The sequence below is a fragment of the Mauremys mutica genome, chromosome 2, assembly GCF_020497125.1.
Source record: "Mauremys mutica isolate MM-2020 ecotype Southern chromosome 2, ASM2049712v1, whole genome shotgun sequence".
NCBI classification, from domain to species: Eukaryota; Metazoa; Chordata; order Testudines; family Geoemydidae; genus Mauremys; species Mauremys mutica.
This window is the reverse complement of record NC_059073.1, coordinates 261,544,471-261,559,331: the sequence shown is the minus strand read 5'-3', so window position 1 is coordinate 261,559,331 and position 14,861 is coordinate 261,544,471. Positions and strand designations below refer to the sequence as shown.

The 14,861-nt window shown below is 43.4% G+C and overlaps 1 protein-coding gene across 1 annotated transcript in view; it reads right to left on the bottom strand.

Annotated features, from left to right (window-relative positions):
- GPR158 (G protein-coupled receptor 158) overlaps window positions 1–14,788 on the bottom strand; it is a 326,593-nt gene extending 311,805 nt beyond the window's left edge. Inside the window, exon 1 of the mRNA XM_045003693.1 lies at window positions 13,499–14,788. Within this exon, the coding sequence (XP_044859628.1) occupies window positions 13,499–14,370 (872 nt within the window). The 5' untranslated portion in view covers window positions 14,371–14,788. The remainder of the gene's footprint in view (window positions 1–13,498) is intronic.
- Between the last annotated feature and the right edge of the window lie 73 nt (window positions 14,789–14,861).

Below are 14,861 nucleotides of genomic sequence, written 5' to 3'. Positions count from 1 at the left end.
TCAATTCCCACCTAGGCTCTCTATGATATGGAGGAGGTATTTGAATTTGTGTCTCCTACATTCAAGAAAGTGTTTAGCCACCAGGCTATTCTGATGTATGCCTGTCTTACTCCGTCCTGTTGAAGCTGTTCCACTTTGTAATGAATTGAGTTAATAACTGAAGCAGGGATCTGCACTTGGGTCTGCCATATCCTGGATGAGTACCCTAACCATCAGGCTAGAGAGTATGTATCTCTCTAGGTATAGGGACATTGGGGGGAAAAAACAGCAGCAAGTCACAGTGTCCTGGTCAACCGACTCAGGCTCTTGAAGCTTGTGCTACAGGACTAAAAACAGCAGTATGGATGTTGCCACTCAAGCTGGAGCCCAGGCTCTGAGACCCACCCCACTCACTGGGTTTCAGAGCCAAGGCTTTAGCCAGAGCAAGAACATCTACACTGCTATTTTTAGCCCTATAGCATGGGCTCCAGTCAGTTGACCTAGGCTCTGAGACTTGATGCTGGGGAAGGAGGAGGGGTTACACTGTAAATGTAGTTTCTCTCTCCCCTATCCATCTCTCTCTCTCTCTCCATCCCATCCTGCCCTGCCCCCAAATGGACTATTCACTGTCATTCATAGTGGCAATTCAGAGCCATTCATGATTACAAGGAATAGTCACTGGCCCAGTGAAACTGTGTGGGAATGACTATAGCCTGCTTGTTGGGGCACTCCCCGGGAACGTGGCAGACTGCTCCAATCACTATTTAAAGATTTATACAAAGTGGAGTAGCTTCAAGGGGAGAGACTGAGAAAGACCTCTGCCAGACTATCCCATACCCCCATGGCTACAGCAATTAGCTGGGAAGAGGGATGGGAGACTCACATTCAAATCCCTTCTCCATATCAGGCAGAGACGGGAATTGAACTTGGGTCTACCACATCCCAGGTGAGTACCCCAACTGCTATGCTAAAAGTTATGAGACCACTTCCCTTAGCCAGAGCTACTCATGGGGATTAGGTAGTGTCCTAAATATTAAGGCCATCATTTTTACACTGTGCATCTTAACAATTTTTTTACTAGGCCTCTCCAGCATGTGTTTCCCACCTCTATATCTCTGTCTTATTTTAACTCCACAGTTCTGGTAAGCCAGTAATAGAGATTGGAATGGGGCTAACAGAGCTTTTTAACCTACTTGAGAGATGTAAAATAATTTGTGTGTGAGGTGTGTGGCATTTACAGACTATGTCACCACAGTACAGTGTAGTAAAAGGTTTATTGGCATTCATTTGTGATGACCTCCCTTTTGCATCCATCCCAGACTTATACCACACCATCATATGTCTGTGTAAAGCATATACAGCTATGTAGGATGATTATATATTTCTGAAATCTTTTACTGGTATTAATACAGTAGCTAACACAGGCTGGTTAGCCTACCCACATTTTTAGTTATTTTTGATTCAGTATGCCAAAAAGGGAACATATGGAAGAAGACATCCTGCTAGTACATATAGGGATCAACTACTTCCAAATGTTATATTTACAGAACTAGCTGGGAATAATTTTAGCTTTGCTATCTTGGTCCAAGTGATCAAGACACAAATGTCAACAGCATGATAGTAAAACTTGGCTTGTCAGCACATCGTATCAGTCTGATATTCACCAAGGCTGACAGAACAGCTTAGCTGAACCCAAGTCAGAACCACAGTGATAAGTTAATAATAATATTAATGGTAATTGTAGACCATCTGACAACCAAGTGTATTTTGTGCATTGAAAGCTAATCTTATTACTATAAATATTCTGTTTTCTATCCTTGTTTTATAAAGCTGACACAAAATACTGCTTCAAGATTAGAGGGTCATATTTAACATTTGGATTTCCACAGACAAGAAATTATTAGTTAGAATTATGTATAATGGCGAATTGTTGAAGAATGATGTCATCAAGGATTTTCCGTCAGGTCAGAAGGTTTGATTTAAGAGGCTTTCATGTCTGCCTTAATTTCCAGCATCACTGTTTGTTGACATTCTGTCTGCTTCAAAATCAGTGCCAGTAATTGATTTAAACTTGTTTTCCCAGCTTAGTGGTTATCTTGATATTTTCAGTAGTTATACTTCATTGTAACAATGAGTTACAAACTTGTGTGTCTGCAGGAGAATTTTTGACACCAGTGTCACTCTGTGAAATAGAAAGAGTATGTTTCCTTTTCACAGTGCTGCTTACAAGCAGAGGCGCACAGGATGGTTTGCCAAATATTTAAACAGTGACAAACATGGTCCTTCTATCTCCTAGATTTTAGGAGTCTTTTTGTCAAAGAGGTCAAATCTCAGTTGAACAGGAATGCAGTTTGTCTAGTGCTTACCTACATAAAATTAAATGCACATGAGCAGAGGACAAATAAAAATGAAGAGATGTCAAACGTACCAATAAAAGATCCTTGTAATCAGTTCTGCTTATAGTCTACCCATATAAGCTACACAAGCCTCTTAGTCAAGAAGATATGAGGAGAGACAAAGAATTAGCAAGACTTCCAGCAAGTTAGAGCTAGATGTGAACATATAAAGAGGACACAACCTTTAAAAAGGGAATTTGGAAAAGCTTTCTTGGTTATATTCATGCTTTGTAAAGGCTTCAACTGTGAAATATATATTTCTTTTGAAAGATGCTAGACTGACCTCCTAACCTGGCCATTCTGGGCATGAAAGGATTCTGCATAACTCAGTGGAGTATAAACACTGTTATGTGCTATATTAGAAATGTAAAGAATTTAAAGGACCAAACACAAACATCACAGTGCTTCTCCCAGCTAAAGACAAGCTTTAAGGCCGGGCTGTCAAGTGGTAGAGAAGATGTCATTCCTCGGCTCCAGAACTCTTCCTAGAGGCCCTTCCTGACTCTTACGACCAGACTCAGGCTCCCAGCTCCCTACAGTACATCCCTCTTACCATGTGCTGCAGAAGAATTGATTAATTCCCCACAGATGGTGCAGCCTGACTACTCTGCAAATCTCTGCACTCCTAGACAGATACATGCACATAAATTAATTACTTTGGCCAAGATTTTCAAGAGTCACTAGTGATTTTGGGTGTCAATTTTTGGTTGCCCAACTTGAGACACCTTAAAAGGATCTTGAGTCCTCAGAACTTTCTGAAAATCAGGCCCCTTCAAGGTGTCTCTAGCTGGTTTTCCAAAATTACCAATCACTTTCTAAAAATGTTAGTATAAAATTTACAAGTGTGCCCAAGTGACTTAGGTGCCTATGTCACATAGGCTATCAATGAGACTTAGGTTTCTAAGTGCTTAAGTCACTTTGGAAAACACTCTGCCATTTTTAACAATTTTGGTCTATATGTATGCACGATTGCCACTTAGAGCTTCAGATGGCAATAGGGACTTACTGTATGTATGGCAAAGAATAGGATTTTGATCTGTTCCCCCCACTACAATTCAGTTTTCATTAATACAGAGACAGATTTTTCTAAGACCTTAGCAGTAGCACTATTGCTGTTTTGCAACATACATTTTCATAGGAGTACCAACTTTCACTAAAAATAAACCTGATCAGAGAACAGGGGATAGCAATGTGGGCACATGAATTAGGATTCACCTGCAAAGGAAATCCCCATGGGCTTTTGGAACAGTATTACAAGTGAGGAGTAGTTATATCTGAAAGAAGATTAGAATCCTCAATCTCATTGACAACATAGGCTTCAGATCTATGGCATGCATTGCTGCATATCTGGGGATTTCCCTGTAATTAAATCAAAAGAGCTTCTTAAAATAGTCTCCTTCTTAAATTACTACTTGGCTGAATTCTGCCATGAGGGACAGCCTTGCACATGGGGACTTCTGTGTCCACAAACTGAGACTGTGGATTGAAGGAATAAAAAGTGGTAAAGATCAAGGGGCAGATCCTCAGTTGGTGTAAACTGTCAGTGCTTCACTGAAGTCAATAGAGCTATGACAACTTATCCCAGATGATGTGCTGTCATGGGGGAGGGGAGGAGAAAGAGCAGGTTCTTTCTAGTCTTCCTTCCAAATGTTCAAACCCAAAATAACCCTCACAACTGTAACGTGCACTTCAACCCTGTCCATGTTTTAGTCCTCACATAAAGCCACACTGTTGCTGTGTTTTGGACTGAATTCCAACAGTCCAAGATTCCAGCAGTTACTCAAGATTTGTTGGTTTTTAATTTATTTATTTATTGTTCCTCTTTCCTAACCTCTCTCTATCTGTCTCTCCTTAGTCTTGTGAGCTCCTTAGGGCAAGGACCATCCATTCATAGATGTCTAGAGAACATCGTGGGTGCTATGCTAACAGATAATAAATTATCCATAACATAGTAATGGGCCTTCTCTGATCCCACCAGTTGCTGTCCTTTCATGACCATAAAACTAAAAGTTTTGAAATATTTAGGAAGTAAATGCTTAAAATGATCCATTTATTATCTTCAAAGTCAAATCTATTCTCCCCCTTCCACTCCCAACTTATTATGGGTCATAGTATCTTAGAATAAGAAGGTATCAATTTCATCATTTTACAATATTTTTAGGATTATACAACTAATATGTGAAGTCATGTACATTTAGCATGTAATCCTCCATAAACCTAATTCTATGTCTTTCCTTCACTATTTGAAATATTGCAGACTGGATTGTAGAGTTTAGGGAATGAGAAAACTAGTTTAAAATGTGAGAAAGGAATTAAGGTAAGGACTTGAATCACCTATAAAGGGAAAATATTAATGGCCAAATTATTTTCTTTCATTTATTCAGGATTTGTTTTGACCTATCTTTGAAAAATTTTAATAACAAACTTGATTCCTGTTACATATTTAACAAACTAAGAAGCTAAGTAAAATATTCCCTAAGAAATTGCTGTTTGTTCATATATATGAATTTTCCCCCGTGGATTTATTTGCTTTCAGTAATGAACTCCGAACTAAACACCATTCAACATGGCTTTATCTGGGTTCAGTACAATTCCTGCTGAAATTGGAATGATGACTCAGTGAATTCCACTATCTTTATGGAAGGAATGACCAGGTTTGACTATACAGCGAAAAAAAATCAATGGGCATTAGGCACCTAAATACATTTGAGGAACTGGATCTGAAAGCCAGAAAGACAAACATCAGAAAATAAAAAACATAGTACTTGGTCAGCTGAATTTTTTAGTCAATTTATTTTCTGTAAATGCTCCAGCACGTAGCATCCTTCAAAATAAATGGTCAGCCTGCTGATAATGGGCATTGAATTGCCAAAAGAATCATCTTTCAGATGTACTCTCCCAATAGTTCTTCTTTAAAAAACAAACAAAACCAAAAAAATGAAAGAAAGAAAACTCGCAGATACTGTACCAGACTCAAAGAGGAAGCAGTCTGGACTTGTTACAATAGTGGGAAAAGGAGTATCTGTGGCCTTACGGTATTCAGGCCTAGTGGAAGATACTGACGAGTAATAGTCATGATCACTGCCTACAATGTTAGTGCATTACAACAGGATATTAACAAAAATGAGGGCTTGTAAGCTGTTGGTCGGGGCTCAACTCTCCGGCTGGCGGGAGGGGAGCCACACCGACTCGCTCCTTGTCCCCTCTAACTGGTGGGACGGCAAGAAATCAGGGTTAGTACCGTCTCCTGTTCAGGCCCTCTGGATCAGCGGGGCTGGATAACAATAGTTCAATATAAGCCCAGGCCCTCTGAGCAGGGGGCTGGGTGACAGCAGTTCAATATGAGCCCAGGCCCTCTGGAGCAGGGGGTTGGATAACAGCAATCAGTCTCAAGAAGTCCAGGCCCTCTGGAGCAGGGGGCTGGATAACCACAGTTCAATATGAGCCCAGGCCCTCTGGAGCAGGGGCTTGGGTAACAGCAATCAGTCTCAAGAAGTCCTGGCCCTCTGGAGCAGGGGGCTGGATAACAGCAATCAGTCTCAGGAAGTCCACAGGTTCAGACCCTCAGGCAGGGGACGAACACAAGGCACACAGTCTATCAGTGTAAGCCCAGGCCCTCAATTAGGGCGGGGCAGCACAATAGCAGTTCTACTCCCAGATCCTTACAGCAGGAGCTGGGCAACACCAGTTCAATATAAAACCCAGGCCCTCTGGAGCAGGGGGCTGGGTACCAACAGTTTACTACAGCAGTTCAGTTTAGGCCTCAGGTCCTTGCCTCAGGAGCTGAGCAATTACACAGTCAGTAAGCCCAGCCTCTCTGGTCAGGGCGGGGCAACAAACCCTAATCCACAGGACTCAGGTCCTGACGTCAGGGGCTGAGCAACGACAGCAACTCAGGTTAGTGCAGGCGTCTGTCTGCGTTGGGGTGAGGGGGAGACTGCCACCCGTGAGTGGGGTGGCAGGGGGGACACAGGCCCACCCACTCCACTGTGTCCCAGCCCGGGGCCCTAGTAGCGGCTAGCACGGCCGCTGGTCAGTGGGGTCCTGACCGAAACACACCGACATGGGCACCTCGGTGCCTATAGCCTGACAGGGGTCGGCTATCCCCGGGCTACAGTCCATTTCCCCCTCTATGGGTACCTGCTCCTCGGTCGCCGTGAGTTCGGACCAGTCCATCGGCATGGGGTCTGCAGGGCCAGGGCTTGGGGGCAGGTCCGGCAACTCCTGCGGGAAGTCCGGCCCGGCTGCCTCCGATGGCAGGGCGGAAGCGGCAACGGCAGCGGCGGCTCCTCCTCGTACCGGGCAGGAGGAAGTCCTAGCGGCTGCTCCGGGTTCCGATCCCGGGGACGTTCCGCGGGTTCCTCATCGTACCGGGCGCGGGGCAGTGGGGGCCAGTCCGGATCGCCGCCTCGGGTCCTGGAGGGTTCCCAGTCTGGAGCTCCCGCCGGTACGTCTGCTCGCGGCGGTGGCTGGCTCCTGACTGAGCTCTGGCGTTCTCCTTTTCTACTTCCTGTCCCGCCCCTTGACTTCCGGGGGGCGGGGACAGGAAGTGGTGGCTCAGCCCAGCTGGGCTTCTGGGAGGGAGCGCCCTCTGCTGGGCAGGAGGGGAGTCACACCGACTCGCTACAGGGCTGTATTCAAGATACTATTTAGAACTGAAAAGGGAACCATTAATGGCTAGTCTACTGATACCAAACTGTGTGGTTAACTTCCACCAGAGCTGTCCAACCTCCCCGTTGGCCCACTAATCATCTGCAGTTGCAGAAGCAATGTACTAGCATCCAATTCCTTCTCCAGAGGCCAAATATGCACTTCTAGAAAGTGAAATGCATCCACAGTGGGGAACACATATGCAAGTTTCTTCACACCATTTAAATTCTGCAGCGGGGTTGCACCAGCACCAGCTAAACATGATGTTTCTGCACCATAGAAGGTGATTCCAGGTAAGTATATAATGGAGGTCTGGTAACTACATTGAGAGGGGTCCACAAGATTCATGACAAATCCTATTGCTCCACCACTCTGTGCAGGAGTAGCAACTGCAGAGGGACAGAGATCTAGCCCTTTCTGTGCCCACGCTTTAGGTGGTGAACGCCATCCCTAAAACCTCATTACTCAGGTTTTATAAGGAGAAGGAGGAGGCGGAGTGGTGGTGGGAGAATTTCACTATATGGTGCATTTAGCCTCCTTAAAAAATCTATCCTTGCGACCAAATGTACGTTTTCCCAAATGGTAAAATAAAGCACTGCCATTGCCACTGTGTGATGAACAGTCCCTTCTAAAAAAATCTCAAAGCCAACAGAAATGGCTAAAAATATAACAGGTTTCTAGGGAAATAAGAGGTCCAAGCTATGTTAGAACTATTTAGGCAGTGATTATCTTAAAAGAGCCGGGATATTATCATGCGTATTTTGAGTTCTCTTTAATTTCTCGGCTTCATTTTAATATTGGCCTACTTTGCTAGCCTTTGCAAGACAAGATATAGGACCATATTTTCTTCTAAATTCTTTTTCTGAGGCTTCACCTCAGGTAGTCTGGTTTCCAGTTCCTAGGGCAGAACTGTCTAGGACAGATGACAAGATGTTTTCAGTAGAGTGACCTTCAGTAGAGGGCAGGTCACTTCCTCTGGCAGTGCAGAGTACAGAGGCCTTCATGGCCCAGAGTAAGAAGTTACTCTTTAAACGGGCTTATGGTTAAATTTCCAGAATGCCATTGAAGAAAGGTCTAGCAACAAATAGCAACAGCTATTGGACAGAAATAGTAGTCATTTGTCCACTCTATATTTGTGGTAGTACTCATGTTCAACCAGGAGGGACAAATTCTACTCTCTTTTGCACCAGTGTAGGTCTGAAACATTTCTGCTGACTTTAATGGGATTACTCCAGATCTACCTGGGTGTAACTAAGGGCAGAGTTTAGCCCTGTGTTTTTAATAATATGAGGTGTCCATATACTATTCGCAGCATTTCTCAAATTTCATTGCACTGTGACCCCCTTCTGACAACAAAAATTACTACATGGCCCAAGAAAGGGGCCAAGCCCAAGCCCTGTCGCCTGGGGAGGGTGAGCAAAGCTCGAGAGCTTTATCCCTGGGTGAGGGGGCTGTAACCTGAGCCCCGGTGCCCAGGGCTTCAGTCCTGGGTGGTGGGGCTCGGACTTTGGCTTCATCCCTGGACCCTAGCAAATCTAACACCAGGCCTGTTGACCTCATTAAAAGGGGGTCACAAACCACCTTGGAGTCCCAAACTACAGTTTGAGAACTGCTGCACTGCAATGCATTCATATAAATACAAGCAAAGGCAAACTCCTATTCTGTAAGCCTAAAGAATACTCTTCCATCAAGAAAATTAATGTCTCACTGTGTCACATCATGCATACAATATCATACTCCAGAGATAAGCAAGCAAGCAAGTATATAGAAAGTTAGAAGATGTTTAGAGTGGGCATGCACTAAATTATTGCTACTGCTCTCATGCCAGACAACGAATGGAAGCAGCATTAACGCATCCCTAACAGATGGTTCACAGACACATTTTGTTGGAGAGAATCAGTGTAACTTCTTCAAAAGAAAGAGACCAGCATATACGCGTTTTGTTCGCATAAGGGCTTTAAATAGGAGTTTGAAATTTAAAACATGTTGTGTCACTTAACGACAGATGGAAAGGGGAAATAAAAACCTATTTTGGGAGGCAACTTATGGTGATTAATACTAATGTTGTAATGACTATGTCGAATATTTCACTCAGTTTCTGATTTCATATTTTTAATTGATTTCTTCTTTTAAAAAAGTATTGGGGTTTGGACTGCCTAACTTTGCATCTAAGAATTATAGAAAATGTTGTACAATATTAGAATAATTTATGTTTTTAAAAAACTACAAGGCTAATCTTTTGTTTTCTATAAACTATAATAATGTATTTTTAGACCTGTCAAGCAATTAAACAAATTAATGGTGATTAATCGCGCTATTAAACAATAATAGCATACCATTTATTTAAATATTTTTGGATGTTTTCTACATTTTCAAATATTTTGATTTCAGTTACAACACAGAACACAAAGTGTACAATGCTCACTTTATATTTATTTTTATTACAAAAATTTGCACTGTTAAAAACAAAAGAAATAGTATTTTTCAGTTCATCTAATACAAGTACTGTAGTGCAATCTTTGTATCATGAAAGTTGAACTTACAAATGTAGAATTATGTACAAAAAATAACTGCATTCAAAAATAAAACGTTGTAAAATTTAGAGCCAACAAGTCCACTCAGTCCTACTTCTTGTTCAGCCAATCGCTCAGACAAACAAATTGGTTTACATTTGCAGGAGATAATGCTACCTTGTTTCCTGATTACAATGAGAATAGGCGTTCACATAGCACTGAATAGGCGTGAGAATAGGCGTTCACATAGCACTGTTGTAGCTGGCGTTGCAAGATATTTACATGCCAGATGCGCTAAAGATTCATATATCCCTTCATGCTTCAACCACCATTCCAGAGGACATGTGTCCATGCTGATGACAGGTTCCGCTCTATAACGATCCAAAGCAGTGCAGACCGACGCATGTTCTTTTTCATCATCTAACTCAGACACCACCAGCAGAAGGTTGATTTTCTTTTTTGGTGGTTCGGTTTCTGTAGTTTCTGCATTGGAGTGTTGCTCTTTTAAAACTTTAGAAGGCATGCGCCATACCTCATCCCTCTCAGATTTTGGAAGGCACTTCAAATTCTTAAACTTGGGTTGAGTGCTGTAGTTATCTTTAGAAATCTCACATTGGTACTTTCTTTGTGTTTTGTCAAATCTGCAGGGAAAGTGTTCTTAAAAGCTGGGTCATCATCCGAGTCAGCTATAACATGAAATATATGGCAGAATGTGGGTAAAATAACAGGAGACATATAATTCTCCCCCAAAGAGTTCAGTCGCAAATTTATTTAATGCATTATTTTTAATGAGCGTCATCACCATGGAAGCATGTCCTCTGGAATGGTGGTTGAAGCATGAAGGGGCATACAAATGTTTACCATAACTGACATGAAAATACCTTGCAATGCTGGCTACAAAAGTACAATGCGAACGCCTGTTCTCACTTTCAGGTGACATTGTAAACAAGAAGTGGGCAGCATTATCTCTTGCAAATGTAAATAAACTGTTTGTCTTAGCGATTGCCTGAACAAGAAGTAGGACCGATTGGACTTCCAGGTTCTAAAGTTTTTGTTTTTTTTTTGAGTGCAGTTATGTAACAAAAAAAATCTACATTTGTAAGTTTCACTTTCAGGATAAAGAGACTGCACTACAGTATGAGGTGAATTGAAAAATATTATTTCTTTTGTTATTCATTTTTACAGTGCAAATATTTGTAATAAAAATAATAATATAAAGTGAGCACCGTACACATCGTATTCTGTATTGTAATTGAAATCAATATATATGAAAAAGTAGAAAAACATCCAAAAAATGTTTAATAAATTTCAATTGGTATTCTATTGTTTAACAGTGCAATTTAAAACTGTGATTAATTTTTTTTTAGTTAATAGGTGAGTTAACTGCAATTAATTGACAGCCCAAGTATTTTTCCAGTATTTTGTAGAATATCTTTGTATGTATATTTTAAAGTACAAGCTCATCTTTCATCTATTACTCCACAAATTGAAAACAGGAAATAAAACATTTGACCCTGACAGTGTAAATCAAATGTATGTATTTCTCCCCACCCCAATCACATACAATATTTACCAGAAACATTTAACAAGCTGTATTTCCATTGTGTTTTAACAATAATAAAACATACATAATAGTTTAATCACCTTTAATATTAACCTTTCGACACAATAGAATCTGTTTCAAACATGGTAACAACATGGCCCCTTTCAGTATCGTTCAAATGAAAAAAAAAAGAGATGATGAATATAGAACTCCAAAAACATAGTTGTATAACAGTTGCCCAGAGGTGCATAAAATTGTTGCAGTGGACTCTGTATCTAGTTAATCATTGTTACGCCAACATGCTAAAAAGCACATTTAATGGGGAGGTAGGGTGGGAAGGCTGCAGAGGTAAAGGAAATGCTTTGTATTGCTACCATAATGACCTCTATTGGTCAATTTGTGTGGCAAGTATTGCTCCAAAATGGACCTGGTATATTGCCTGGAGTAGAGAAGGCTATCACAGTGTGGGCCTACATCACAGAGATGTGTCTGTGGCACGGCTGGGGCTGTACCCAGTCCAGCAGATGTGTTCTTTGGTAGGATGAAGAGAAGTTTTAAGGGATCATGTGGATAGAATCCTGGCATGAAACAGAGTTACTTTAAAGCTCTAGACCCTTTGCTGCCTCAGGGCCTGATTCTGCTCCTGTTGAAGTCAATGGCAAACCTCCTATTGACATCTATGGTGCAAGATTAAGCTCTGAGTAAAGATCTTCGTTCTTAGATGGACGGAGCTGAAGAGGTCAGCCAACAGCCAGACAGCACTTGTTTAGGGATGAATAAACTTTTGTGGATTATATGTTCCCCCTCCACCCCAACAAGAGAAGACTCCATGCTGTGCACCACCGCATGTACAGTCATCTCCATTTATCCGCACCTACAAGTTCACTGAGTGTAAAAACAACAGATGTCAATGAAACACCAGCACTTTTCTGGCACATGAACTCCTCTTGTGCTGTGCTGGGCCAAGCTCTGAAGAAATTATAAAAGAGCAGCCAAGTTGATTTTGCCCGTCTGAGAAATTCGGCAACAAGGAGCTTGCAGCTGGGCTCAACTCTTGTTAATCCAACCAATGCAACATGTGAGAAGAGTTCAGGATACAAGAGCATCATTCCACTGGAGAAGAGTCACATTTTCAGAGACATTTGGCCATATTCATCCTTGGTTTGACTCCAGTGGATTTCATACTAAGCCTAGAAAACCGTAATTCACAAAAATGTTTGGCTGAATTGCATTTGTTGTCATTGCTGTCTTGTCTCCCTATCTTGAGTGCTGGTAAAGCATATAATGTACCTCTTTGTTCTTGGCTACCTCTCCTCACCCACTGATTCCCAAAGTAAAGGGGCACCAAATGCACAAAAGAAGCTTTGCACTTCTGTTTTACCCACAAAAAGGCTACCACCCACTTCAGAAAAAAAAAAAAAGACACAGTGGGGAACTCAAAGGAACTCCAGTATGCATTATCTGGTGCTTTTCCTAGCAACAAAAGTTCCTATGGTCTCATCCATGGACTCCAGCCTCCAGTCTTTACTCAGGCAAATCTCCTGCTGATATCAAAGTGTAAAGACTTCAGACTTGGGCCTTTGTACATTTTTCTCTACTGTTTCTCTACTGCTCATTGGCTACCGGGGAATAACTTGTATACAGCTCTTTAAACATCCCATGTATCAGCTTTTATGACGTGAAATAGCAGAGGCATAAGGGAGCATTATATTATACTTTTATTTTTAAGAAAAAATATTAATGTTTTACCTGTAGCCATCTAAGGATCTAACTATTTGCATCGTGTTATGAACAGAGGTGACACAGGTTTATTCATCTGCATGTGCATTATTATCACCTTTGAGCACATCCCGGAGTGGATGGGTTTGAAAGAGTATAAATTGCAGTTTGCAGAATAAAAATGATGTTTTCTGGCTGGTTAAAATTATGTCTGGGATTGTGCTGGTTTTAATTATACACCATAGTAACTAATGACACATCAGCAAACATTTAACTACCAACTCTGCATTCCTCCTGCAGTTAGAAATAACTAACTACAACAGGCAACTTCTCTTGCTTTCTTCTACACACAGACACACACCCTGCTTTCTGACCATGAAAATTATTCCCCCAGACTCAGGTGATAAGAGAAAACAGTATTTTATACATTGTCACAAACAGTGATGCTTTTACCAGGCAACAGCTCCCTACAGCAGGGCAATAAAGAGCTCAGCCAAGGTCTGCCTCTAAAGGAAGTTTGATTTTGCTGTGTGTTTGATTGGAGGTGGGGGAGTTGTTCTAGAATTGGATGATCAAGTTAACTGAGAGACAAGTTCCTGGGTGCCCCTTCCCTACAACAAACCCATCTGGAATGTGTGACACCTTCCCAACACAACTCTGAGGACTAGTAACTACATAGAAAGGAGTTCTCCTCCTACCTGAATTCGGGGAGAAGGTTTGGCTGCAGCCCATAAAAAGCTGCTGACAGAGTCACTAGCCATCCAGGTTTGTAATTCCCATTCTCACACTCCAGGTAGGGCGAGGACCATTTGATGTGGTTCTTATCTGCTGTGTGGCTGTACTTCTTCTTCCAGCTGCTCTCCAAAGTTTTAGGGCCCGGGGTTAAAACCTTCCTGTGCAGGTGTGGCCTCCACTTGCGCTTCAAGCTGTGGAACCACTCCGTTTCGATCGAGGCATTGGCTAAATGGTGAGCTGTGGAGGACAAATCCTGCAGGAGGATCTGGGTCTCCTGCCGGCTGGCCTGGAGGAAAACCTGGGGAGCAGAGGACAAGGGCTCTACATTGAAAGTAATAGCTGCTCTAGATATGTTGGGGTTTCCTTCCAGGAGACTTCTGATCAAGGCTTGGTACCACCCCATGTCCTCCTGCAAGTTCTGCTCCCGGGATTTATTGCTCTGGAGGATCATGCTCAAGAAGTTGGTAGCGTGGAGGAGCGTGTCCAGGGCACCGTGCAAAGAAGGGTGAGCGGTGAGGCGAGACTTCCCAGCCAGGCTGGCCAGTTCGTACCTCCGGGAGCAGTTGGCGCGCCCCAGTTCCCGTGAGTCCCCCGTGTAGAGGAAGGAAGCCACGTTTTGGGGCACCTCTTCGGTGAGCCTCTGCGCCAAGATGGTGCTCTCGGTAGATCTGCTCCAGGGAGCCGGGGGAGGATCCGGGCTCTTGATGTTGTTGTAAATAGGCTGTTTCCCCGTGATTGCTTTCTCTTTGTGGTGCACCGTCCGCCCTTGGCTGGATCCAGCCCCGACCCCCAGTTGGGCAAAGAGCAAGAGAGAGAGAAGCAGGCGCCGAGCCATGTCCTCGGATCTCGCAGGCACGGCTAGGTCCCTTTACTATTATTATCACGGCTGTCCCCACCCACCCCCAGCCAAGGTACAAACAACGATCAGTGGCAGTGGCGTGTCTTGGCAAGGCAGCTGCAGCGGAAAAATTCAAGTCACCTGTGGCGATGCCCAGCGAGCGCGCCCTCTGCACGGTGGGCAGCGCTGGGATTACGCAGCCCGGCTTCCGAGCAGGCTGCAGCCCGTCTGGCTCCGGGGAGAGGCTATAGTTAGCCTGCCTACGTCCTCAGCCCCCCGCCGCGGCCACCGAGGTGTTCTAAGGCGCCGCACGCAGAGGCGGCCGCGCCCTCAGCCGAGCAGGTGGCAGGTCCCGTCTCCCAGTCCGGCCCCACGCGGCGGGGCTCCGCATCCTGCGGGCATGGCGAGGCGCGGGGCTGGGTCCTGTCCGACCGGCTCGTTCCTGTAGAGCGGGTGCCGGGCTAACCGAGCGCTCGGGTTTCCCAGCC